Genomic DNA, 25,527 nt, shown 5'->3' with positions numbered 1-25,527 from the left:
AGCGCGTCTCCGGCCAATCGTGCGGCGGCGGCGGCCCACCCACAGCCAATGGGAAAGGCGAGCGCTGGGCGGCTCCCCGGGCCGGCGGCGCCCAATGGCGGAGCGGCGCGGGCCGGCGGTGGCGGCGGGCGGGCCAATGGGACACGGGGGCGTGGCCGGCGCGCGGCGGCGCGGCACCCGGGCGCGGGGCTCTAAAGCGCGGCGCGGCGCCGCGTCCCGCAGACGGCCATGGCCGCCGCCGCGCAGTACCTGCCGCGCTCTGCTGCGCTGCTGCACCCCGACGGCGACCGCCTGCATCAAGGCACCACGTACCGCGAGGTGCAGAAGATGATGCACCACGAGTACCTGCAGGGCCTGGCCCCCGCCGCTGCCGGGCACGCCGTCGGGTTGGCGCACCACCAGTGGCTGCCCAGCGCCGGTACGGACTGGGGCAGCGGCGGAGGAGGAGGAGGCGGCGCGCACCTCCCGCCGGCGGCCGAGCACGGCAAGGGCGGCCCGGGAGGGCCCCGCGAGGAGCTGCCCCCCGCCGCCGCCTTCCACCCGCGGCCGCACCTGGTGCCCCAGGCCGGCGGCTGGGCGCAGGGCGCGGGGCCGCCCCCCCACCTGCCCCCCATGTCGCCGCCGTCGGGGCAGCCGCTGCTTTACGGGCAGCCCTACGGCGGCCTCAACGGGATGCTGGGCCCCCCCGGCCCCGCGCTGCACCACGGGCACGGGCTGCGCGACCCGCTGGGCGCCGAGGAGGCGGCGGGCCACGAGCTGGCGGCCTCCCCGCCGCCGCCGCTGGGGCCGCCCGAGCCTTCGGACGAGGACGCGCCGAGCTCCGACGACCTGGAGCAGTTCGCCAAGCAGTTCAAGCAGCGGCGGATCAAGCTGGGCTTCACGCAGGCCGACGTGGGGCTGGCGCTCGGTACCCTCTACGGGAACGTCTTCTCGCAGACCACCATCTGCCGCTTCGAGGCGCTGCAGCTGAGCTTCAAGAACATGTGCAAGCTGAAGCCTCTGCTCAACAAGTGGCTGGAGGAGACGGACTCCAGCACGGGCAGCCCCACCAACCTGGACAAGATCGCGGCGCAGGGCAGGAAGCGCAAGAAGCGCACCTCCATCGAGGTGGGCGTCAAGGGCGCCCTGGAGAACCACTTCCTCAAGTGCCCCAAGCCCTCGGCGCACGAGATCACCTCCCTGGCGGACTCCCTGCAGCTGGAGAAGGAGGTGGTGCGGGTCTGGTTCTGCAACCGGCGGCAGAAGGAGAAGCGCATGACGCCGGCCGGGCTCCCGCACCCGCCCATGGAGGACGTTTACGCACAGGCGGACACTTCGCCGCTGCACCACGCGCTGCCCGGTGCCGTGCCGTGACCGCCGGCCCCGCCGCTGGGCCCCGACGGCGGCGGCGGAGCGGGCGCGGGCGGCGGGACGCGCCCCGGTTCCTTCCTTCCTTCCTTCCTCGGACTGGCCCGGCCCGGCCGCCCTCCCCAGCCCTATTTATTCGGGCGCCGGAGCCGCTCGCGGCCGCAGCAGAAGTAGCCAAAGGTTTGCGATCTCTAATTTATTCCCTCCCGTGGGGCCCCCGGCTCCGGCCCGGCCGTAGGACGCGGCGCTGCCCGTCCTGGCCCCTTTCTATTTATTTTCTAACCGTGCGCGGAGCTCTCTCCCTCCCGTTGGTAGGTTCGGTTCGGTTCATTTCCCCCTCCTCTTCCATCCCCCTTTTCCCCTTTGGTTTCGGTTTTTGTTTGTTTGGTTTTTTTTTTGTTGTTGTTTTTTTTTTTTGTTGTTGTTGTTTGTTTGTATCTTTATTGCAAAACCAATGTAGACTGCGAGGGTACGTTTCTATTTATGTTATAGTAAATATTTTATTACTTACATAAACCATTTACCCAGGAACCGGTCTCGTGTCGTCTTTCGGGAGCGGGGCGGCCTCGGGCCGGGGTCCATGTGGCCCCTATCCCCCCCAGCATCCCACCCTCGGTGCGCTCCCCGCTGCCCTTCGGTCCAACCCCGCGCTCCGGAGCGCCGAAGGAGCGTCCCGCTGTGTCGCGAGTTCGTTACTCTGCGCCGAACTTCTGCTTTGCAGCGCGATTAGAGAACAGAACTTCTCTCCGCTTCTCGCAGGGATAACAGACGTCCGTGAGCAGAGCTCGAGACGCCGCGTTGTTGTGGTTTTTTTCAGTTTGGTTTGGTTTTTTCTTTGGCTCCGAGGTGTTCCGCTCGGTGTCCCCAATTCTCACGGCTTCGTGCCCCGATGGGTCGCGGTTGCCGCAGGGAAAGCTGCGAACTGAGTTCTGCCGTGCTGTGTAGAGGGACCGACCCCCATCTCCTGTCGCTCTTCTCTTTCAGCACCGCCGGGACTGCGGCCGCCACTGCGTGTCCTTTGGGTCCAGCGGTGTTTTATGCAGAGGGAACTGTGCCACGTGTGCCCGCGCTGCTCAGATCCACTGCTCGGATGCGCGGTTGAGAGCTGGGGGTAAAGCATCCAATTTCCTTTTAATTTGGCAGAGATCTTCCCGTGGTTTCAGCTCCTAGCGTGGCCCTGCTGGAGTCCAGGCACCAATTCCATCCCACGACCTTCAGATGGGATTTTCTAGGGATAAAGAGGCGATATTCTGGGGGTAGCCTGCAGGTAAATTCAGATATATATATTTTTATATATTAAATGTAACTTATGCTCAGGAACTCTCACATGAAAACTCTTGCATTTATTGCAGCTTGGTTGTTTTTTTTTTTTGTTGCACCTTTGGGGCGCATATGCATGCAGTGCTTCCCAAAGCAACAGCACAATATTGGCAATATTCACATTATAAATTACCACGTTGCTGTGTAGGCACCCCATGTTAGCAGATACAAAAATATCACGGCGTTGCTCGTCCCAAATTCCAGCAAGTGTTTTCCTGAGACTTCAAAATAAAGTCACTTGGTGAGGTGGTTTGGCTGCACGTTGGAACGGCTCCCAGTGTGTTGCTGGGCTGGGAGTGCTGCAGTGTGGGGCAGTGTTGGCTTTCCCCCAAATGGAGAGCAGGAAGGGGGCTCAGGTGTGGGGCTGTGTGTTTTCAGGTGTGATGTGGGCTGAGGTGCCTTCTCTTGCAGGCGTGACTTGATCTAAAAGCACAGAATGGTGGGGCGGTCAAGTCCTGGATTCCAGAAGTTTTGCTGTATTTACTGAATTGTTCTGTATTCGCTGAATGCGCGCTGCGCTTTAGAAATGAGGAAATACGTGGCTGTTTGGAGCTTATGCTTGAAAGAAAAAAGTGGAGGTGTGTAATGATAAATTCTTGGAAATGGAAGTTTGAGTCAATGTGTCTTAGAGGAATTTAAATTTATCATCAACTCCGCACTCTCTCCTCTCCGTTCTTTTGTGCGTCTCACACACACGTACCATTGTGCTCCACTGCAGCTCTGCTGCCTTCCTCAGGGCTCTCGGGGAGGAGGAAACAAAAGGGGAAACAAACCGACGAAAGCAGAGGTTTGTTTTTGTTTTTCCTTTTTTACTTCTTTAAAAAGCAACTCTTGTTTGCACTGAGCGCTTTTAACTGCGCCGCTTTCCCACACCAGGAGCGACTGCAGCATCTCCTGCCCTCCGAGGCAGCGCGGCTGGCAAGCAGCCCCGGCTCTGGGGAGGAAGGGGCAGCGCTCACATTGCATTGCTGTAATGGATGAGATGCGCTGGGAGGGCGCACGGCCCTGGGTTGTGAGGTGTCAGCTCGGATCAGGCGCCGGCAGCGCTGCTGTGTGAGCTGTGTGAGCCCTCCTGTGCAAAGAGAAACCCCGCTCGGTGCATTTGATTTCTGCAGCTGTGTTGCAAAGCAGTGCCCCCCCCCCCAGGGTCGCCTGGCTGAGGTTTTGTTGTCTTCTTGGTCAGGGATTAAATGGCGATTACTGCAGGCATGGTTACTTGTTTTGTTTGACTTCTACCATTTGTTTTTTTTTTCCTCAAGTGGGAGCTGCTGTGGTTGTATCAGAGTTCGGCGCAGGATGGTTATGGTGCATGAAGGAGAAGCAGATGTAGAAGTGCCAAAAAATGCAGCAGAACCCTCAGTGTATGGAGTGCAGATATGGGAAGGGAGCAGTTCTGTGCACCCCGGAGCTGAGCTGAGTACAGCGCTGGCACGGAGCTCTTGGTGTGCAGAACAGGGCACTGTCCATGTGCTCTTCTGTTTTATGCTGGCTGTTGGCAATCGGAGGAAAATAGCTTCTTTCTGTAAGGTGAGCAATATTCAGCAAGCCATCATTTGTTGGTTTTTTCTTTTTCCAAATTATTTTTATTTTCTAGTTGATGAAGGCGGAGAGGTGCTGCTCAGCTTTCTCTGTGCTTGGGATAAGGCTGTGTGGTGCCAATATCCCTTCTAACCCCTACAATTCTGTGATTCTGTGATATCCAACTCAATTCTGAGATTTCCTACCTTAGAACATGACTGCAGCCACTGGGGAGAGCAGCAGGGTGTGCTTGTCCTGCAGCAGTGTGCCTCTCCAGGCGCGGTTACACGGAGCCGCTGATGCTGTGTCCCTTCATCCTTCCAGCAGAGCCTGTTCTTGTGCTCACCCTGATCCCTGCCCAGCACCTGCTGTGCCTGCAGCCCTTCGCTGCCAAACACAGCAGCAGAAACACTCCTCGATTTGCATGGAAGTTGGGAGCATTGCTGTTAGCACTTTGCCCGTTCCCAGCTTTGCTCTCCTGCGAGGATATTCAGCACTGTCCGGTTGAGCAGATATTTTAATTCTATGCTAACGCCGCCGTTGTTTGCATGTGTTTTAATTGAGTGCCAGTGCTGCTGTTGTTTGGCTGGAGCTGCTCAGCATCACCTGTTTTATCTGTGTGTCTAAGTGCTCGTGAAGTCCTTCATGCAAGCCCCACAGAGCTCTGCAGAGCCGGGGCGCTCGGCGTCGCTCCCATTGCTTGCATGCAGCTCTCACCCGCTGCACTGATGCACACCTACAGCGGGCATCTGCGTTTGGGGTCCATGTAAACTCACCGATGTAAGTTTCCCTTCCTTTTAATTAGGACTAAATGTCTCCTGGCAGTGGGAGGTGGGGGCTGCGGAGACAGGTGGAGATGCAGTGGCACAGAGCTTGTTGGTATCTCCCACCACCCCAGTGCCTCGCTGCTGCTGTTGGTTGGGCTGAGTGTCACTTCTGGCTGCGTAGGGGAAGGTTGTTAAGCCCTGGATGTACAGGGGAATGCTGTCCGGGCCAAACTTCCACAGTGCTTTTATTAATTTTCCTTGTTGCTTCTCTTTTTGGAGCACATCAGCCCATTCCTGATCACCTGCCTATTTCTTACCCCCAGCTCTCTTTGCTTTTATTCCCCACAAGGCCAAAAAGGACAGCAGTCAGCGCTCACACAGAGCCGCATCTTTCTGTGGTATTTCCAGTCTGGCTGCTCCATCCCTGTGCTCACGGAAGTCTGCTGGGGGCTGAAGCTTTGCAGCCTGTTCCCTTTTTTTGCGTATTTCTTTCTGTGGAAATTCATACAGTGGTTTTCCTTCACCTGTAGCTCTGCGTGTTGTGCCTCTCAGCTTTCATGTGATGCTGAGCTGTAAATCTGGCCAAAACTCCGGGAGATCAGAGCGGAGTTCTTCCCACATTTGTTGCAAACACATCGGTTTCACAGAGTCCGGCCACTGCATCAGCTGTCTTTAATTGCATATATGTCTAGTTTGAAAATGGTGAAGCTTTTCAGTTAATTCTAAGTCAAACTGAAGTAGGGGCAGGTGATGGCTTTTCAGACTGGGAACTGTCATGCTAATAGCAGTGGTACGGTGGTGACAGCAGCACATTTTCCTCTAGTCCACACTGGAGCTGCAGGGCTTTACTCCTGGTTGTTCTGCTTGCTTCCTTGCAGATAACAAGAAATGCTATTTTCTGGTGATATTAATCTCTACGGTGTCACAAATGTTAAGTCACAAAGGTGGGCTCTCCTGAGTGCTCGAGGGCTGAAGAGCAGAGGAAACTGCTGGGGCTTTGCATTCCTGTGGGGTGGGGGATTTCTGCTTTGTCTTTCTTTAAACATTATCGCAGAGCAGAGCTGGAATGACTGCACAGTGCTGAGCTGAGGAATCCTGCTGCCCTCCCAGGGAGCATCTCCTGCATCCACTTCAGGCAGCCGCAGCGCTGGGTCCCCTCGGTCCCTTCTGCCCCGTGTGGAGCAGAGGTAGGTGGGAGAGCTGTGTTCTCATTCGTGGCCGTTGCAGCACAAAGGGGCTTTGCTCCTGGTAGAAGGACTCTTAGCATTTTGTTTTCCAAACATGACTTCATTGACTCTCAGTAGCAGCATGCAATTTACTTTTTCCAGTGAGAACTTTGTGAGCTGAAGAAATGAGTTTCCCAGCTCTGGAAGCATCCCATCATTGGTTCTCACTCCATTGCTCCTTCAGGTTATGGGGCTGTTCTGGCTGCATAGCACCATGCTCTGCTCCACTCAGGGCCCAGCAGCAGTCCTGTCCCACAGCCCAGCCTCACCACGTCTGTCAGCTGCATCCCAGAAACCCACCAGAAGCACATGACCCAAAACCCTTTCCAACATCACCAAATTGCTTTTGCTGATCCAGTGCCGCGTTACAATTTGAGCTGTTTCTTTCCAGTGCAGATAGCAGATCCCATGTGCAGATCCCTCTGCAGGTCGCCTCTGGATGCTGTATTTGGGTGCTGGGGTACAGCATGGGGCTGCATCTGGATGCTGCAGGGACCTGGTGGCTGGACCAGCTCCATGGGGGAGTGCAGCCCATCCCAGTGCCTGCAGCTCCCAGCTGATGCAGGGATAGACACAGGGCAACAGCAGTGAGAGGGAGAGAATGGGATCGATAACAGCAGTGCTTGATATTCCGCTTTGCGGAACGCTTGTTATGTCTTTAATTACTATTTCTAAAAGCAGCACGGGATGGTAAGCAAAAGCTACAAATAAATAGCAAGGGGGTGATCAATTGGGCATGAAACCCTTGTTATTGATCACCTTTAACCTCTGCTTAAACTAATGACAGAGCTACCATTTAGCTGTCCCCAGGCACAAAGCACATCAATTGCCCGAATGCCACATAAATCACGCTGGGATGCTGCAGTGGGGGGAGGATGGGGGTCCTTTTGGGGTGGCTGCAGCACCCTTCTTCCCTGCTGCTCCCCCAGGAGGCTCCACCAGCAGAGCCCCATCCCATGCACTGGACGTGGCTTCATGGCAGTTCTGCATTCATAGCAGTCCCTGCCTGCCTCTTTCTCCACAGACCTACAGCGTGATTTATGCAGTTAAGATTCTTTTGATGCTCCTTAGTGGGGCGGGGGGTGGTTATGGGGCACCATGAGTTTGCAAGAGGAAGGCAGATGGGATCCAGGCAGTGAAGATCTCAGAGTGAGTGTTGTTGGAAGTGTCAGAGCTGGGTGTGATGAGGGTCGCCTGTTCCCATCCACCTTTGGTTGCTTCTCCTGAATCATCAGCTGTGCTGGAATTGCTATCAGTTACAAGGGGGGGGGGGGAATAATCACTATTTGCAATTGGCAGCAGAGTGAAGTCAGCACAGCCTTTCTAGATAACAGCAATAATATTCATTAACATTCGATCTACAAATTTTCCCTTGGAACCTCAGCCTGGAGTTGTGCCAGATCTCAGCACGGAGCTGCCTGCTGCCTTTCAGGGCTGTGCCCAACATATGGCACTGTGGGGCTGTGGCTGCCCCTCCTGCTGTGCTTGGGGGGTATTCCCCTTTCTTTAGAACAAGGCTGGCTGATGCTCTGTAAACCTGGCTTCCCAGATTAGAAGGTGATGTTCTCTGCTTTTAATTCTGGTGACTCTGGAAACTGTTCAGAAAGGATTCAGGTGGTGAAAACCTCAGGGATTTGGAAGGGTCCCACCAAGCTGTGTGTCACTGTGTGTATCTCCAGGGGTTGTTCCTGACCCCAAGAGGACAAGGGGAATGTCCCCTGCCTGCAGTGCAGCACAGCGAGGGCACATCTCTGCAGGACTCCCTCAGGAGCTACAGTTAATCCCAGCTTTGCCCTCGCTGTGCCACTTGGAAGGCTTCTCCTGAAACTTTAAACAGTCATTTGGGTGTCCTCATCCATCAGCTGCTGGAAGCTCTATCGATAACACAATCATTTCCCCTTTGGTCCCTCTGTTTCCCTTTTTCTGTGCTGCAGACTCTGCAATTTGTCACTGCTGTCCCCCTGAAATGCTGGAGGCTGTGCAGGAGCACGGGGAAGGCTTCTGCACCCCAATAGCAGGAACGTGTCAGGGAATGGTCATGAGCCACCCCAAGGCCTGTGCTGGCCAGGTGGTGTGACAGGGATGCTGCTGGGCTGTGCTGGGTGAAATGGCTCCTGGGCAGGATGCTCAGGGCACTCCAGATCTGAGTGCCCAAAGTGCCCATTCCAATGCTGTCCCCGTGTCCTAGCCTGGCTTTGGGCTGACCCCACATCTGCTTCACACCGTGTGGGACAGCACCTGGAGCACGTTGTCTCCTCGCTGCTCTCAGGCTATGTTTTCCCTTCTGATTCCCATCTGCAGGGCTGGTAGGGGCACTGCAGTGCTGCCCCATCCGTGGGGACACGCAGCCCCACACAGGGCTCTCTGGATCCCCAGAGCATCCTTAGTCCAATGGCTGCAGGCAGCACTGCTGCTCTTTTTATGACCGAGGACAAAATAAGCTGCAGCTGTAATTAGCGTTAAGCTGCTAATTAGCTTTCACTCTCCAGGGGCTTCTGCGAGGGCTTTGCCTGCAGTCCCTGCACAGTGAGCAGAGCAGAGGGAGCACGATGCAGCCTTCCCTGTGTTGGTCAGATGGCTCTGCTGGGAGCTCAGTGGGGAATGGCACTGCTGAAGCAGTTCCTCCTGCCCTTCATTCAGCCATGGCAGCGGAATCCAGGCTCCACACAGAGCGCATTCAGCCCTGCTCTGTGCAGATGTCCCTGAGCAATTCCATGAATTGTTGCTCTATAGTCACTACGCTGTTTGGGAAAACATTTCGGATAACTGTCCTACGCATCGGGGTGACTGAATGAATGGCATTTGAATGGTCAAAAAGATAGTGTGAATTGGGAACAATGCTGTCCCTGTGAGGGGTGGCAGGAGAATTCCAGCTGGCATTTTCCTTGTGAAGGAGCGAGCCCAAGGCCACGCTACCTTGGATGGGGCTGGAGGAGCACACAGCTGCCAGCATCTCCCCACTGAACTCCCCAAGTGCCGGGATGGAACGCATGGCAGCTGTGTGAGCACTGTGCTGTCACTCTGGGGATGCATCAGTGGCAGTCAAGGTGAGCACTGCCCATCTCTACCTCTGTCCAGGGGTGGGAGAAAGCTCTGTGTCATTTCCAGATACGCTGCTGTGCCTCACTGTGCAGGATGACACCAGCACCCAGCAGCTCCCATTCCCTCCCTGAACCCCCAGCTTGGTGTGTCCGTGTGATGGTGGCACTGCTATGGGACAGCATATGGCACCCAGGGGAGCTGCACTGCATCTGGACTTGGCGGAGCACGGCGATCCCGGCCATACATCATCAGGAGGAACGTGTGCTTGGGTAACGCATTAGAATAATACATTATTAGAGCCCTGTTGCTATGGTGATGTATTAAGGCAATATATCATTAGGTACCTTCCATTGATGATGTATTGCTTCCAACATGGCGTCTGCCAGCACCAACACGAGGGCCACGGGGGAAAGTCTCAGCTATTTGCAGAAACTCCTGAGGAAGAAAATCCCCATGCAATGGCTTCATTCGGGGATGTGGAGTGGAGGTTACCAGGGGCACCCCCCCCCCCCCCAGGCTCTGTATGGAGAGGCTCACTCTGTTCCTTGGCTCGTTTGCCATGCGAGCAGCACGATGAGCTGTGTGGATGCTGTGCTGGTGCTCTTCCTCTCACACTGCCTGACCTCAAGGAGGCTCAGACTTGGAGCCTGGAGCTTTGGGTTCCGAGGGCTCTGGTCCGATGCATCCTCAGATGCCTCCACTTCCACAGGGCCGCACCGTGCTCAGCTCAGCAGGCAGATAAAATTACTTCTGATGGAGGTTTTCACAGAGCAGAGCAGGAAAGCAGGTTGCTTTATAGCTGCAAAGTATGCAGCGTGCATCAGCTGTAGTTTGATTTTAATTAGCGGGGAAGAAAGTAGCTGAGTTAATAAAGTATGCACCTCCTTCTGCAGAGCTGCTAGCACCGACTGCATGAAAAACACAACCGAAGGGGAAAGCTGAGCACGCCTGGGCAGCAGCGGGGAAAGCAACATCAGGTGAGATGTCCTGTGGTGTTCTGCCACCGGGTTCAGTGCATGCACATTCATTTGCACAAGCAGAGACGCTGCTTGCAGTGCAGAAATGCCCCAGTCCTGCATCCCAACTCCCCGTGCTTTGAGGAGCCCAGCATCTGTTCTTTCCCTCGCTGGGGCCGGCTGTGATGGGGGCTGATCCCACATCTCCCCGGTGCTGGGGCAGCAGGGGCTGCCGGGCTCCATGCCCGTGCTCTGGGCTCGAGCTCAGAGCACTTCAGAGCCGGCTGCCCCCACATGGCCCTGCAGATGCACACTTCCTTCCCTTGAACTCTCCGTGGGAGCACAACCCGCCCACCGGGGGCAGAAGGGGCAAGAATAAGAGGTTGTTTGTGCAGGCTTCAGGCACGATAAGTAATGTTCCCCTGGAGCTGCCCTGCTGCTGCTGGTTCCCGTCCATAATAATGACAGTTTAGGAGAGCAAGTCTGCGTCTGCCCTTGATGCCAATGCTTTTAAGGGTTCAGCGTGCTGCCCTACTCCCAGGCACCATCTGCAACACTCTAAGCCAGGGCTGCTTTTAGCTTCTCAATCAATTGCATTCAATTAAGTGATAACGTGAGCTTTGGGTTGGAGAGTGATTACTTATCCCTTAATCAGCAAATCCTGCCCGGGTGGGGCAGGGCGGTGTGCACCCAACACGGTGTGGGTTTGGTGCAGATGTGCACCAGCTGCCCTGGCCTACAGCTGCTGTCTGCTGTGACCACGGGGCATCCTGAGGACGTTTGCAACCCTGTTCTGGGGCTGAGGATGGACCCTTTGCCATTGGGATGCTGCCCAACAGCAGCAGTGCTCTGCCCAGCTGGGGATGCTGAGCACTGCCTGCAGAGATGGCTCTGCTTTGGGATGCAGGGATGGGTTTATTTAAAGGACTCTCTTTTTTTTACCCTGTCCCTTGTGGTGTGTTTCAGTGGGAGATGATGCCAACGGCCACCCCGACACATCTGGGCACAACGTGTTTAGAGGGGCTGCGGGCAGCCTGGCTGAGCAGAGCCGGCTCCACGGCCGCGGGATGTGCGGTGCTGCGAGGGATCTCAACCATCAATAAACATCAGTGTCAAAAAGGACAGGAAAAGGTTATTTATCACAAAGCAGGCCAAGGAGCAGGAATGCAGCAGGGGTGACATGGGCTCTGGCCACCCCGCTGGGGCCATGTCCGGTGGCAGCTCGGGGTCAGAGCCGCCAGCCCAATACTCTGCGTCCCCGTGGTTCGCCTGGGGCTGGGCTATGTGCTGTGCCACCAGCCAGGACAGCAGCCTGATGTTTCTTTTTCTTCCTCCGGTGTAATCGGGGTGCTGGAGGAGTGACAGTCTCCTTGGAGCGAACCAGGCTGGGGGGATGGAGGTTTAAAATGAAGAGCTGCTGCCCCGTAGCACTCTGCGTGGCTCTGGGAGCTGTTGGTTCTGAGGTCAGAAAGCTGCAGGAATGGGGGGGTTTGTATGTGAACGTGGAAGTGTACACATGTAATGTGATGGAGTCTCAAGAGAAGGGGCTTCTGCAGTGCAGGGGATGGGCACTGGGTGCTGGTGATGCTCCTGCTGCTGGTCCCCACCAGAGCACATCCTGCACTGAGGTCTCAGGGATGCTGTGAGCACACCCCTGGCATCCAGAGAGGTTCTGCAGCCTCCCCCCACCGCTCCACATCACCTTCCCCTGATTAGAGCCTCGGAACAAACCTGCTAATGCCTTTCCCAAGCTCTCGCCCCCACACTTTTGCCTTATAAATCACTGTAATTAAAGTGTTTGGAAAATGCTCCGGGAGCCTAGACAAGCATCCCCACATGCTCCACACCCAGCTCGGCAAGCCTGACTTCCTGCTGTGCCGGCCCCAGGCTGCATCCCTTCCCTTCCCTCCCAATGCCTGGCGGCACAGAGAGGGGATGGTTCCCAGTCTGCTCCCGCCTGCTGCTCTGGGATGGGTAGGACACGGTCACAGCTTCCCCATCAGCTGCACCACGCAGGCACCACTCCCAGCCCATCCTGATCCAATGTGCGAGGAGCTGTGCTTCTGTCTCACACGGAAGGGTCCCTGGGGGTTGCAGGAGTGCTGCTGCTCAGCGTCCATGGAACGTGAATTTTTCACAGTGATCCCCCGCAGTGCAGATCAAAGTGATTGTGCAAGAGGAAGAGGCGAAGGGAAGGAATAAGGCAGAGAGCCATGGGGAGCATTCAGCCCTGGGAAAGCCGTGGGGCAGTTTGCTGACCCCAACCGGTGCTCCTGACCCCAGGGCAGAGCGCGATGTCCTGGGGCTGTTCACTTGCTGAGCCCACCTGCAGTGCTGGGGTCTGGGCACTGGCCATGCAGGGCTGCAGGCACAGCTGGGCTGTTGAAGTTCCTCTGTTCTGATGCCCATTCCTCTTGCCTTTTTGGAGCAGCAATATCTGTAGCTTCTGCTCTCGCTCCCTATGCACCTGTTGCTGGTGGCTGTGCCCCACACCTCCATGGGCGCTCCCAGCCTTAATCCACTGCTCCAGGTCCCTGCCCAGGAGCACATCCCTGGCTGTGCTCACCTGGAACCACTGTGCCCATGCCAGGGAACTCTGAGTCACCCAGACTTTCCTGTTCTGTTCCCAAGGGCCCCACTGCCAGCACTGCCAGTCGGCACTGGGATGCTGTGGGCTCCCAAAACATCCAGCTCTGCCTCCTGCTGCTGCTTTTCCTTTTGTAACAGGAAGGTTCAGCAGCCTTGCTTGCTGTGCAGGCAGAGCAGCCCCTGCTTGTGCACTGTGTATTTTTCACCTCTAAATGAAAGCAACTGAACTGTCTGAAGCTGCCTCCCGACTCTTCTCGTGTTGCCAAGAAATGATTGACGCATCGAATGGAGCAGTGGGTGCAGAGGAATTTGGCAGCAGCCCAGCCCTGAGATGTACAAAGGACACTGCTGATTCCGCTCAGGTTTTTGGAGCACCCTGGGAACAGGCTGTCCCACGCGGGGCGGTGGCTTTGCCTGTGACAGGATCTCACCCTGGGGATGGGGCAAGGGCCGTGTTTTGGGGAGGAGGGGGTTTGCAGGGGCTGCAGGACGGGCTGAGGACATCCAGCTTCTGCCACTGCCTTTCTGGGCTTTTTTCACCGTTGCTTTGTAATGAAGGAAATCTTGAGCGTGACTGCAAATATCACATACCTGCATGTTCTGATGTATGTGTGTGCATGAAGCTGCACCCCAGGGGTTTTTGTCTTGGATTGCCTGGACAAGACCTTCCCTTCCCCTTGGCAAGCATTGACCAGAGCTGCACAGAGCTAGCATCCATCCCTGCCCTCCTGACACCCACATGTGCTCAGAGGGGCACCAGTGGCAGAGTGCCTTCCTGGGCAGCAGGCTGATGGTCTGCTGCTGCACACGCTGTGTGTATCCCCTAGGAGCTCCCCATCTCCTACAGATGGAGAGGGCAATTTGTGAAGCTTCTGTAGGCTTATTAAAATAACATTGTGAAAAGGCGACGTAAGTACTTGAGCAGAAAAGATTTGTTCCATGAACCAGAGACTTCTGAGCCTCGTTTCCTCTTCCTTGCGCCTCCTTCCCATAGAGGTACAACAGCCATTTCTTATCACGTGCAGGAAAATGAAGCCCCAGCTCTTGGAGGATGTGTTGGGTTCTCGCGGGAGCACAATGCGCTGCATCTGACGGCGGCGCTGACGCAGGACAAGGCAGCATGCCTGCTGCTGGATGCCTGGCACATTCCTTCAAATAATGCCAAATGAGCAGCATTATCCTGAGAGCAGAGCAGCCTGAACCTTGTTTGTGTGGCCATGGCAAGTGTGGGCTGGAATACAGCTCGGGCCATTATCATGTAATGAACACAACAATTACTCTGTAAGGGGGAGAAAGGGTTAGGGCCTGATAGAGGCTTAAGAATAAAGGCTTGTTTGGAAGAATTATTCACTGGGTCCCTGCTGTAGGTGGACGGCAGCAGATTAGAAGGAAACATTATCTCTCAGGGCAAGTTCAGAAGGACAAATGAAGCCAAACTGGCACGGGCTGAGAGCCTCAATACATTATTCTCTCTGCTCTACAAATCTGTGAGAACAAAGTGCTCAGTGTAAATGCTCACCAGGGCCTTTTCTTCCCCTGCAGGACCACAAAAGTTCAGCATGAGACGAAGGGCCACGTGTTGGCTATTAGTCCACTACAAAGAGCGTTTGAGGCTAGAATTTAGAGGCTCATAAAAACATTATTGTCTGCATCCTGGGACATTTGTTTGCTGGGGCAACACGGGGCTGAAAAAATGTGACCCCTGCACAGCTGTGTGCCTCATCGTGTCCATCACACACTGGGCACCGAAGGGCCACCTCAGGCCTGATCCGTGTCCCCAGTGGGAACAACTGGCCTGGACCTGTCCTCTCCCACATCACCTCTGCAAGGAAGCAGAGAGCTCTTCCCTATGCCTGTGACCACAGCTGTAACCACAGCTGCTGCTTTGAGGCTCTGTTCTGTCCTCTCCGGAGGTGAGGGTGGGCTTTTGTCCCAGTGAGCACCTGGCCTGGTGGCATTTGTTGGGGCAGGATGTTGCACCTTTGCCTGCAGGCTTTCCATGCTACATGGAGCCAGGCACAGGACACGCACGGCACCCTGCAGCCCACATCTGATGCTCCTGGCTGGAGTTTGGGTGTTCACCAGGCCAGGAAAGATGTTTATGCCCAAATGAAAATGGCAAAGACTGGAGAGGTCCTTCTGTGTCATGATTTTACCGGTGGCATCGTTCCCTCTGCACTTCTCTGCCATCACTGCAGCTCAGAGTGGCGAAACTCAGAGCACAGTTTCAGGGTTCATCTCTGCAGACGGGATGAGGACTGGACAGGACCATGTCAGAGCTGTCCCAGGACAGTTTCATGGGATGGGATGCAGGCAGCAACTGTGGTCCAGGACCACCTGCATCCTCTGGATGTCTCCAGCCCTGTACACAACGCTAACTCCAACTGCACTGCAAGGAGGAATGCCAGCTTTCAGCAGGCTAAAGAAAGTGGAATATATTATCCGCTCACAAAGTCAGCGTAAATATTAAAGAGGCTGCAAGGGGAAATGTCTCTGGTGATGTCTTTTCAGGCACGGGGGGGAGAAAATCAGTCTGAGGGCTCTATTGAGGGCTATGGCCAAAAGGCAGAGGGAAGCAATGCTTTGAACTCGTTCAAAGCCACAGGTCAGCGCCTTCCTGGGACTGCTGCTGCCCACCTCCCCTCGGAGCCAGCAGAAAGGTCACTGCAGCAAACCCACCATTTAAATAAAAGAAAGCGAATCCCAGAGAGAGCTGCATGAGAATGAAAGGCATCAAACGGGAAGATGGATGTGGCATGACCGGGGGGCAGGGGACGTGGGGAGCACAGGAAACTCATCCTGTCATTGAGAGAAGGCTTCAGCGGTGCGAGATGCACCGGGGAAGGCTGAGCTCCCTGCTGGGCTCAGGGACTCCTGGGTGCTCCCACATCGGGTGGGGAGAGGGGGGTCAGAAGAGAAGCTGTGATTGATGGAGGTGAGCAAACAGCGTGCAGTGTTATGTAACGAGGTTCTGTTGAAACCGCGCAGGAAAAGTCGCCCCGCGCCAATAAATCAGGCGGCGGCCGCGGAGGAGCAGATGTGAATCACACCTTGCTTCATATGCCCTGCAGTGTTTTCACTTATTGTTCCAGTTTTAAAGATTAATGGCACTCAGAGATGAGTATTATCTACGCTTCCATTCCGTACTCGTTATCAGAAGGGCTCCTTTCAGCACAATTAATGCGGATCAGGTTTTCCGAGCGGAGGAATGTCCTGCAGCTGTCGCCCACCTCCCTCACGCCCTGACCCCACAGCAGGGACAGGCAGGGCTGGGAGTACAGGGGCAGCCCCCCTCTTTGCAGGGCAGGCCACAGGTTGGCTCAGCAGCGATGCCCACAATCACAGTGGGTGCCACCCACAGGGTGACCCCCACCAGGACACACAGAGGTGCACCAGGGCAGCGAGGCAGCTCAGAGATGCAGGAATTCCCATCTCTGTCCTTAAACAGGAGAAGAAAAGCTGTTCACATCCCTCCCCGTGGCACTGGGTAGAGCAAAGCCGGGTGCTGGTATTTCCCAGCCCTATCAGCCAGAGCTGCAGAAACCTGTGAGCCCCTGCCATGGGTGCTACAGCAGACAGCTTGCTATCTAGGGCTCAGGCTCTCCCACCTGGTTTAGCAGGGGTGCCAGACCATGCTCAGGATTGTATGCACACCAAGGGCAGCCTGCAGTGCACTGTGGAGCAGCAGGCTGGGGGTGCCAATGGGGGTCTCTCCCCTTTTCAGCTGCAGAGGCCCAGGGAGAGCAGCGCTGAGCTCCCTGCTACATGAGATCAAGCTGTGATCACTTCTATCATGAAGATAAACTGGCCATTGTTGCCAAAAATAAATGTTAGTGTTCCAAATCCACACTTCAATAGCACCAGCTCATTAGAGATGCATATCATTTGGCTCCAGTCCCACACCTTCCAGCTCGTTATAAATATGCAGTTGCTGCTGGCTCTACCCCAATCATCTCTGCAATCAGAGCTTTTAATTAGGTTAATTAAATTGTATCAAACCTCGCAGGGACGCAGTTCACTGATGCTGATGAGGCAGCCAAAACAGACCTTAACTCTAGCTCTAATGAAGGCCCTGCTGCAGCTAATGACAATGCATAATAAATTAGAGCTTCCCTAGAAAGGTGCACCAGGGCTTGTGCTTCAGTAAATGATGATCTATATGCACTAACTTACTGTTTCAGCCTTTGGTATGCCAAGCTAGGGATGTCTGGGAATATGCTTTCACCAAATAATGGGCTCCTTCCTCAGAGCTCACCTTCCTGCTCTCGAGGCACCAAAAGCTGCTGGGATAGAAATCCAGCAAATATTTGCTGTTTTCAGCTTGGCCTGCTCTGATGATGCTCATCTCCCAACAGAGGCAGCAGCAAGTATTTATTTGGCCCAAACCCTTTGTAATTGAATTTGAATTGGGCAGGAGTGATGTCTGGGGGGAGGGGGGAATGTCTGCAGGTGTTGGGGCAATGCTCAGACGTGGGGGGAGGAGCAGTCGTGTCCTGGTGGGCTGGGAGCCTGTGGAGTAGAGCTGGAGGCCAGCTGTGCAGAGCAGCAATTAGTGCCTCTGATTTACATCCTGCTCTTTCAACTCCCTGCTGTGCTGAGCGTGGAGGAGCTCTGCCACCCTTCTCTCCTCAGTGCCCTTGGGCTGCTCACCCTGGCTGAACCCCACATGAGGACAAGGGGCTCTGGGGGTGGCTGTGTCCCCACATCACTCCCCATGGAGAGCACTGGGGCATCAGCACCTGGAGCAGAGCCCCCCAGTACCTGGGCACGAGGTAGGTGATGCTGCACGCTGACTGGTGGGTGCTGGGGTGGGATCTCCTTGCTGATAGCACACAGAAAATGGGAGCACCAGGATCTGAGCACTGTGACTGCTGCAGACCCATCAGCAGCCCTGGGGTATGCTGGCTTCTGGTTCTGAGTGGGGCAAGGCGTCCCACTGTGCTGCCCTCCAGGCCAGTTTGGAACCCAAAAATGAGGTCTGCAGGAAACAGTTCTCAAAGCTGAAGGGTTGGTGGTGGCCCTCCTGCTGCTAACAAACCGTTACAGTTGCCTAGAGATAATCTTACAAGTGTTTTAATGTAGCCTGCTATTAACTTTTATAGACAGCCATTACCAATTGAGTTCTCCAGCTTGAACAAGGAATTACATGAAATTATTAAATGGCACAATATTACTCTGAGTCACCTGAAACCCGAGCTGAATCTGTGGGGTATTTTGATATCTGTATCTTGCAAGCTGCAGGGAATCTCCTTGCTAAAGAACCTGTTGGTTCAGCCTTTTGATACTGTAATTATTACAGGCAGAAAATTGCTGCAGGCAGTCCTGGTCCTATGGGGATCCCATCAGTAGGGCCCTTCAGATCTCCCACTGTGGTTGGGTGGGCAGTGGGTTCATGTCTGGGGTTGGCTCTCCCCAGGCTCTCGCAGAGGGATTTCACTGCTTGGGGTGAGGGCTTGAGGCATCAACAAGGGTGAGGTCTGGGGGATGAGCTGCAGGGAGGGGTTTGGTTCCTTGCAGGGATGGGGCTGCCTGCTGGCAAGCATGGCTGTCCTGCAACCCTCATCACAAAGGATGTTTTTGCTTCAATCTTCTTTTATCAAGAGGCTTTTCCAGAACCTCCTAGAAAACTTGATTTCCAGCCCAGATTTGTTCCTGGGCAGCTTGTGTGCACTTTTGTTGGTGAACAGCTCTTCTCTCTGCCATCAGCAGTACATGCTGCTTGCTTCCCAAGGCACTTGTATTGCCTTTATCTTTCTTGGCTGAAGGAGCAGGTCCTCAGTCCTGTAAGGCTCCCTGCTGCCCTTCTGCATCTGAGCAGCTCTTTCATCCATCCCAGTGGGAATTCATCTTAAGTCTGGATGCCCTGTTTCCCTTTGGTGAGATTTCCCTAGTGTCCCAGCAGAAAGTAGCTGAGAAGAAGTACAGCTTTTGCTCTGTGTGCCCTGTACAGATTGCACAGAGCTGTTGTCTCCACCAAAAGCTCATAACACTTGCGTGCAAGCTGAGGGCAGCACTAGGAGAGCTGTGATTATGGCACCCACCTTAGGATCTTCCACAGTGAGCAGCACTGACAGTTCAAAGCCTTGCAGCTACCCGCTACATCCCATAATATCTCACCCCTTCAACTGGGGAGCAATGGCTGTCTTCCAGGGATTTGTGCCCATTGCAGCACTCAATCTACCAAAGGGCTCAGAGGCACTTGCAGCACCAACTCATGGGCTCTTGTTCAGGCTGTTGCTCTCAGCCCCTGCCAGGCAGCAGCACCTCCTTCCTGCCTTCCCCATCCTCTTCAGCAACTCTCAGTGTAGGTAAAATATTTATTCTTACAAATCTCAGTCCAGCCAGGGTGCTGGGACCTCGGTGTGCTGCTCCAACACAATTATAAAGTCCCAGAAATACAGCTGACACTTGGAGCTTGCTTTTTTCTCGCGTGCTTTTCATCCCTCTTCTTATATGTCTCTGACTATTGCTAACTGAAGCTTTCCAAGTTCAGAAATTACACTGCTCAAATCCTCAGGTTTAGTAAAAAATCTCTGCCAAAGAAGCAAAGCCTGCCCCTATTGCAGTCTCGAAGCCAAGAAACCTTTGCAGTAATAGAGAAGGGCTGTTCTGCTGCTCCCCCCGCAGCCTGGCCGTGCGCTGCTGCTGCCCTCTGCCGGCCCCGACCTCGTTTCCTATCGGGAAGGAGAAGAGAGTTGAGTTTTTCCCCGTCTTTTCTTTTTTTCCACCTCGTTTTCCGACGGGAGATTTCCATTACGCCATCAGTAGCGAATTAGCAAAACTTCTTGTTGCACGTGGAAAAGTCTTAGTTGCCTTTAAGGGCAAAGCACAGTTCCTCCCTTTGTGCTTCCCAGAGGAAAAACAATACTGCAGAGCCCTTGCTGGATTTGGAACTTTTGCAATGGCAGAAATAACAGCCAAAGCTGCATTTCAGCACCTAAAAAAGAGTCGTGTTTGAGCCTATATGGGAAAACTGAATGGGATGGGCTTGGGAAGAGCATCTTTTTTTTTTTTTTAACCATCTTGGCATAGGCATATGCTTACTATTGGCAGCTGTATTCCAAGCAAAGAGATAAGAAAAGGAATGTTTACGCCCAGGCTCTCCTACTTGCCTGAACTGCTCCAGGACACTCAGTGATATGTCTTCATTGTTTTCAATTGAAACCCCCTCCCAACTACCAACGCTGCAACCAGCACAACATAAACAGCACAAACTTTTGTCCCACATTTGCCTTTTGGATCGCCTGTCCTTGTATGTGCATCTCAGTATTGCCTCTCTGCTCACACTTGCTGGTCGCACTGGCAGTTTGGTTACGTGGGCACTGCTCTGTTGTAAGGCACAGGGTAAAATAAGCACAGCTACACCTACAAATGTGCTCTTCTCAGCTACAGAAACAGCGTGTGAAGAGTGAAGCATTCCTCTGCTTCCAGAGCCATTCCAAAAGTCTTTGCTAAGGCTGCATTGCAGAAGTCAGGTGCCATCGTTAGCTGATGTCTTTCACCTCTCAAATTTCAAAGTGCAGACAGATAAAGCAGAAAACAGGAAGGATGCAGGGCAAAAATAGTCACTGGGAGGATCACGATTTGACTTTAACCTGTCTTGAAAACTTAGCTAAAAAGAACTGCTCTGAAGTCTGATGGTTTAGGCACTGCAGTGGTCCAAGAACTTAAACAGAAACTGTTCCAGCATTTGTTACCTCGTGTGCTGCCTGCATCTCCCAGTCTCTGTATTCTGACCTTGACTTCACAAGGATGGTTTACGGTGTGTATTACTAGGACAGACAGGCACCTCTTGTGGCTTCCCACTGTAAATACCAAGAGAACAAACTCTTTGATTTATTAATCAATTAATTAGATAAAATATATTTATGGCTACTGCAGACCCGTGGTAATTTGTTTCAACCAAGTGTCAGGCTGTGACGAAAAGCAAACAGATCCTTCACCATAAGGAAAAAACTCTTTCTAAACAAGGACTGCAGCAGTGCTCCTTCAATGGAACGATCAACGCTTCCTCTGGAACTTGAATTTGTAAATAGCTGGGCCATCTGTTGTCTCCTTCTTCACCTTTACTTTATGAGTTTTGTCCTGGAGAAGGGGAGGAAAAAGAGAGTAACAATTTTATCTGCTGTCATGTATTTTTTTTTAACCTTATGTTACAAAGTCCCTGTCTGGAGGTTGACAAAGCATTACTGAAAAATGGTCACTTTCCACTGTTTAGACTGGAATTACATTTCCATCTGCTCTCTCTGTTCTTAGTTTGTCAGGCAGAAAATCTGTTTTGTTCAAAAGCACCAGTGAGTGCAAACACCAATTGGGAGAGTTCTTTTTAGTCACTGGGTTAAGAGCTTGGAACCAAGAGAACTGCTTCCTTCCCTCTGCTACTTTTTAGTGTTTGAGAGGCGATGACAATGTTTTAAAGATGACTGCGTGCTCAAGAGTTGAGCCTTTGTTGTTGATGTGATAAAGTTGGATTAGCAGGGATACATTTGTCACAGTCTGAATGCCTCACAAAATCACTGCCTTGCTTCCTCCGTATTAAAGATTACATTTCCAGGTAACTGCTAAAAACAAAGTCATGGCAAAGCAAAGAGCGAAGAAACTGATACACAGACATCCAGACCCAGCAAAACAGCTCCAGAGGAACAGTTAGAGCTCTCACCAAAAGATCTTTACGTGTCTGGATTTTCTGTGCAATCACAAACATGCTCTTCTCTCGCTCAATGCGCTGCTTCAGGAGGTCGTACTGATTCTTCCTTTGTTGGTCTAATTTCTGGAAGGGAAAAAAAAAGAAGCATTTCTAAGAACGAGGAACAAGACACTACAGTTCACAGCTGACCTATTCTGAGGCACTTGGACCTCACAAACATTTTTTACATTTCAATCGTATTAAAGAATGCTGCTTCAGTGTTGTGGTTGGATTCCAGAGAGCTGTTTAATATCTTGATTTTCAGACTGGTTTTTCAGTTAGGTCTTTATTCTTCATACTTGTTTTAATCTCCTCTATCTAAACCATTGGAAAAGAAAACAGCAAATAAAAAGCACCATGTTTTCTAGCTGAGATGCTGTGGAACATCATTTGGTAAGCAGGCAGAGTTTCAGTTTTACAACTCTTCTTAATTTCAATTGCAAAAGAGCATTTAATTCCGTAAGGGAAAACTCACAGATGTCTTTTTTCACTCTGGATGAATGAGATCAATTCCTGAAGTGCACAGAAACTGCAGAGAGGCCTCCCAAAATGCAACTTGTTTGGTCATGTTTAGCTGATGGTTTTCCCAGCATAAAAAGGTGTTACAGCAGGTGTGATTGAAGTCATTAAATTAAGGAGAACGGATCCAAACATGCTTACAATGTGACTCAGACATTTAGAGAGAAAACTCGTTCAACTGCTTTACTGACAAGCCAAACCAAGAAAGCTGGCAAGATGGAAGAGACCAGAGGGTGTTTGTTATCTGACATCTGGTTCAGAAAACAACAGGTTACAAATTTACCACACAGCAGTTTAAGACAAGTTTATTTTTACCTTACACACACTGGCTTCAGCTTATAGAACTGCCCAATATCTAAACTAATTAAGAGGTGTTTCCACTGTTAAAGCCAGGTTTAGCTACTTCTAGGGCAGAGTGCTGTGTTATTAAAACATCAGAATCGAAGTTGATTGTGCAAGTAATTCATCCTGAAGAATTATTACTTATGCTAGAGTACTGTTACTGCTGGTAATACAGTACAGGCAAATAGATTTTACAAAGGACTTTAATAGAAACATTTGCTTCAGGTTCAGGGATGCAGGTTTTTTGGTTTTTGGTTTTTTTACAGGAGTCAAGGAAGCATCCTCATCAGATATATATTGCTCCTTTCTGCCCCAAACTTCACAGCTCTTGGTTTATCATCCCCAGTGGACTGGGACACCACCAAACAAGTTCTCCACCTTGGTCCAGAAGATTTGACTGCAGTCTCCAGGTAAGTGAGGACTAAATGATACCCACTACAGCCTCGTGTCACCAAGAAAAATTCCAAGGTAACAGAACAACTTTGTTCACCTCTACAGTGGTCCAATGAACGCTTCTCACTGCTTATTATTTCTATTAAAAAAGTAAAGCATTAAGAAAAAAACTACCTTTAAATGAGCAGGATCAGTAGCTCCTTTCACTGCCTCTTTCTGCAGTGTTGCAATGGTTGGTCGGTTGTAGACTCTGTCTACCAGCTCTGGAACAGTATTCAGATGAGTTGCAATATCAAACTCTTGAACTATAAATTTATAAAAAGAATTAAAAAGATTTTAGGAATAAACTCACGCAGACTTCTTGGATTAACATCCAGCAAACCTCCCAAACATGTAGCTTATGTACAGCCAGCAGCAGAGAGAGACCCAGCTAAATAGCTCCTGTAGAACTGAGGTCCTCTTTAGTAATCAAAATAGACTTCCAGAGCTCCTGGAATAAAATCTTCTCTTATAGCAGCACATAAAGCAAGCACAATACTGCCTTATATATTTTACACCGCCTGAAACAAACTGGGGGAAAATGTCTGGCAAAGTCTATTTACATCTTACCTTCTCTCTTAGTATCAAAAAAGAACGTGTGCTTGTTGGGCTGCTTCCCCTCAACATCCAGCAGATGGAGCTCTGACTTCAGCCTTTCGATTTTCTGCAGGAAACGACAGGTAAGCAGTTTTGCCAAAGAGTTCTAAAAGGTGGAGTGATGCCTCTCTGAAGGGAATTCCTGCTTGTTCCTCGAGCTTATGAGTACCTGAACTCCTCCTTTCATTTTAATATTGTAAAATGCATCTAGTTTGTGTCCTATCTTCAAGTCCTTTTCAATTCAAGGTTACCCACTTCAGTACCAATAATGCTGTTGACACGTACGTGTTTAACATCTGAAATGTATGCAAAGGTTTGCTGTGCTTTCTGACAATGTACAGCATTGTGTTTAGCAGCTTTCTGTAGGCTCCATATACAGAATTCTGCTGACATTTTCATCTTCAATTTTCAATATTATACAAATCAGATTTCACTAAATGTAGACACAATATAAACCACCACTCTAAAAAAAAAAAGTAAACAGAACAATTCGAGGCAAACTGGGAAACGTTGAGAAAATGAAGTGTATTACCTTGGCTTCTGCCACTCTCTTCATTTCCACATACTTAAGATCCTGTGTCTTCATCAGTTTCATCTGCTCAGGGGTCACTTCATCCTTTGGCTGCTTAATTACATGAACTCCATCCTAAAAACAGAGTGCAGTGTGTAGATGCAGCTCTCGGTACAGAGAACTATGGGCTCTGATTTAAATTAAATAAAGGCAGAACCTTTTTGTCTGTTACACCTCATTTTCTTCCAAGACTGCAATGGGCACCAAGCCCAGTCTGTTGGTTTATTTACTAATTCTTAAATTAAAAACATGAACTAACTTTACAAAAGTGTGACTTGGTGCAGGAGTGCCATCCTACCTTAAAGCAATCTGCTTTCTCACCTTGAGCTGTGTACGGATCATTTTGAAGTAGAACTCATCAGGGTTCTTGTCCAAAGCTTTCTTCTGAAGCGCTCGGAGGGCATTTTGCTTCTTGTGATAGTCCCTGGGAGGAAGGCAGAGCAGCACAGAGTTCCCCTGAGCCCACATTCCCTGACAGGAGGCACAGTGATGCAGAATTGCCACGTGCTGGGCTGCTCAGTTTGATCCCAGTCTGAAGGATCATAGAATGGCTTGGGCTGGAAAAGACCCCAAGGATCACCAAGTTCCAACACCCAGCCACAGTCAGGTCCACCAACCTTCAGCTCTGGTACTAGAGCAGGCTACTCCAGGCTCCATTCAGCCTGGTCTTGAACACCCCCAGGGATGGAGCATCCACAGCCTCTCTAGGTTTCCTATTCCAGCTCCTCACCACAATCTGTAAAGAACTTCCCCCTGACATCAAATCTAACTCTGATCACATTCGCAGCCGTCCTCTGGACCCTCTCCAACGGCTCCAGCACAGAGATAAAGCCGTTTAGCCCGCACCCCCCGCTCCCCGACTCACTGTGCCCGCAGCCGGTAGTCCTGCTTCTTCTCCAGCAGCCCCAGCTTCTTCCTGCAGGCGGGCTGCGGGGACAGGCAGGGAAGAAGATGAAGCGGAGGACCGAACTCTCACCGAGGTCCCGCGATCCGTCCGGGAAGCCCCGATGCCGCTCACCCACCTGTGCCCGCTCGCGGTGCTGCCGCTGCCTCGATTTGGCAGCTTTCCTGAAGGCGGCCGACATCGCGATACGGCGCGACACGGCACAGCCGCGTGCGAAGCGACGGTCTCACCGCGCCGAGAGGCGGGGCCCGAATGCGTGACGTCACGACGTTGCCGCAACGTAGTCACGTCGCCTCTGCGTCATCACGCCGACGCAACGTCACCACGCTGTCTCCATGGCGACAGCGGCGCTCATCCCGCGCTCTGCTGCCGCCCCCGGTTCGTGCGCTTTACTCTTCCCGCGTCTCCGCGGCTCCCCGCACTGTGGGGCTGGGCTCGACCCTGTCCCGAGGCTCGGTCGTTGCTCCCTACGCTAAGCCGCGGCCCGGCCCGTAGTTCTCCGTCCCATCGCCGGGCCGAGGCCGTTCCCGCTTCCGTTGTGCGCCATGAGGGCCCCGCAGCGCCGTGCCCGTGGGGAGCTGGAGCTCCAGGCGGCATGCGGGGCTCCTTCACCTCCTCACGGCGCACGGACCGCCCTGCTTCCCCCTCCTCACCGCCCCCGGCCCGGCCCAACCCACCGCCCCTCGGCTGCGCTCCGCCCCGGGTCGGGCG

At 52.8% G+C, this 25,527-nt stretch overlaps 2 protein-coding genes and 1 long non-coding RNA gene across 7 annotated transcripts; 2 read left to right on the top strand and 1 right to left on the bottom strand.

The window, feature by feature from the left end:
- The first annotated feature begins 228 nt into the window (after positions 1 to 228).
- Positions 229 to 1,353, top strand: POU3F1 (POU class 3 homeobox 1). The gene has a single exon (XM_042885232.1). It carries the CDS (start codon positions 229 to 231, stop codon positions 1,351 to 1,353), a length of 1,125 nt encoding a protein of 374 aa, XP_042741166.1.
- A 41-nt stretch (positions 1,354 to 1,394) lies between these two features.
- On the top strand, positions 1,395 to 11,290 carry LOC122187603. 5 transcript variants are annotated; one of them, XR_006181354.1, is made up of 10 exons: positions 1,395 to 1,527; positions 2,332 to 2,458; positions 3,079 to 3,245; positions 3,386 to 3,454; positions 3,927 to 4,194; positions 6,007 to 6,139; positions 9,072 to 9,225; positions 9,360 to 9,489; positions 10,114 to 10,197; positions 11,143 to 11,290. It is a non-coding gene; the product is annotated as an uncharacterized LOC122187603 (long non-coding RNA). The 5 variants fall into 5 exon arrangements; XR_006181353.1 differs by having other exon boundaries at positions 2,332 to 2,614; XR_006181355.1 differs by having other exon boundaries at positions 2,332 to 2,614; positions 9,313 to 9,489.
- Positions 11,291 to 20,600: 9,310 nt separating this feature from the next.
- On the bottom strand, positions 20,601 to 25,064 carry UTP11 (UTP11 small subunit processome component). Its single transcript, XM_042885256.1, has 8 exons — positions 24,935 to 25,064; positions 24,778 to 24,839; positions 24,234 to 24,336; positions 23,874 to 23,987; positions 23,315 to 23,408; positions 22,880 to 23,010; positions 21,425 to 21,535; positions 20,601 to 20,850 (listed from the first exon to the last, which is right to left on the bottom strand). Exons 1-8 carry the CDS (start codon positions 24,995 to 24,997, stop codon positions 20,767 to 20,769), a joined length of 762 nt encoding a protein of 253 aa, XP_042741190.1. The 5' UTR covers positions 24,998 to 25,064; the 3' UTR covers positions 20,601 to 20,766.
- Between the last annotated feature and the right edge of the window lie 463 nt (positions 25,065 to 25,527).

Source organism: Lagopus leucura, unplaced genomic scaffold (assembly GCF_019238085.1).
Source record: "Lagopus leucura isolate 7727_CA_CO unplaced genomic scaffold, USGS_WTPT01 Super-Scaffold_100048, whole genome shotgun sequence".
NCBI classification, from domain to species: domain Eukaryota; kingdom Metazoa; phylum Chordata; class Aves; order Galliformes; family Phasianidae; genus Lagopus; species Lagopus leucura.
The sequence above is the reverse complement of the archived record's forward strand: the minus strand, read 5'-3'. Positions and strand labels throughout refer to the sequence as shown.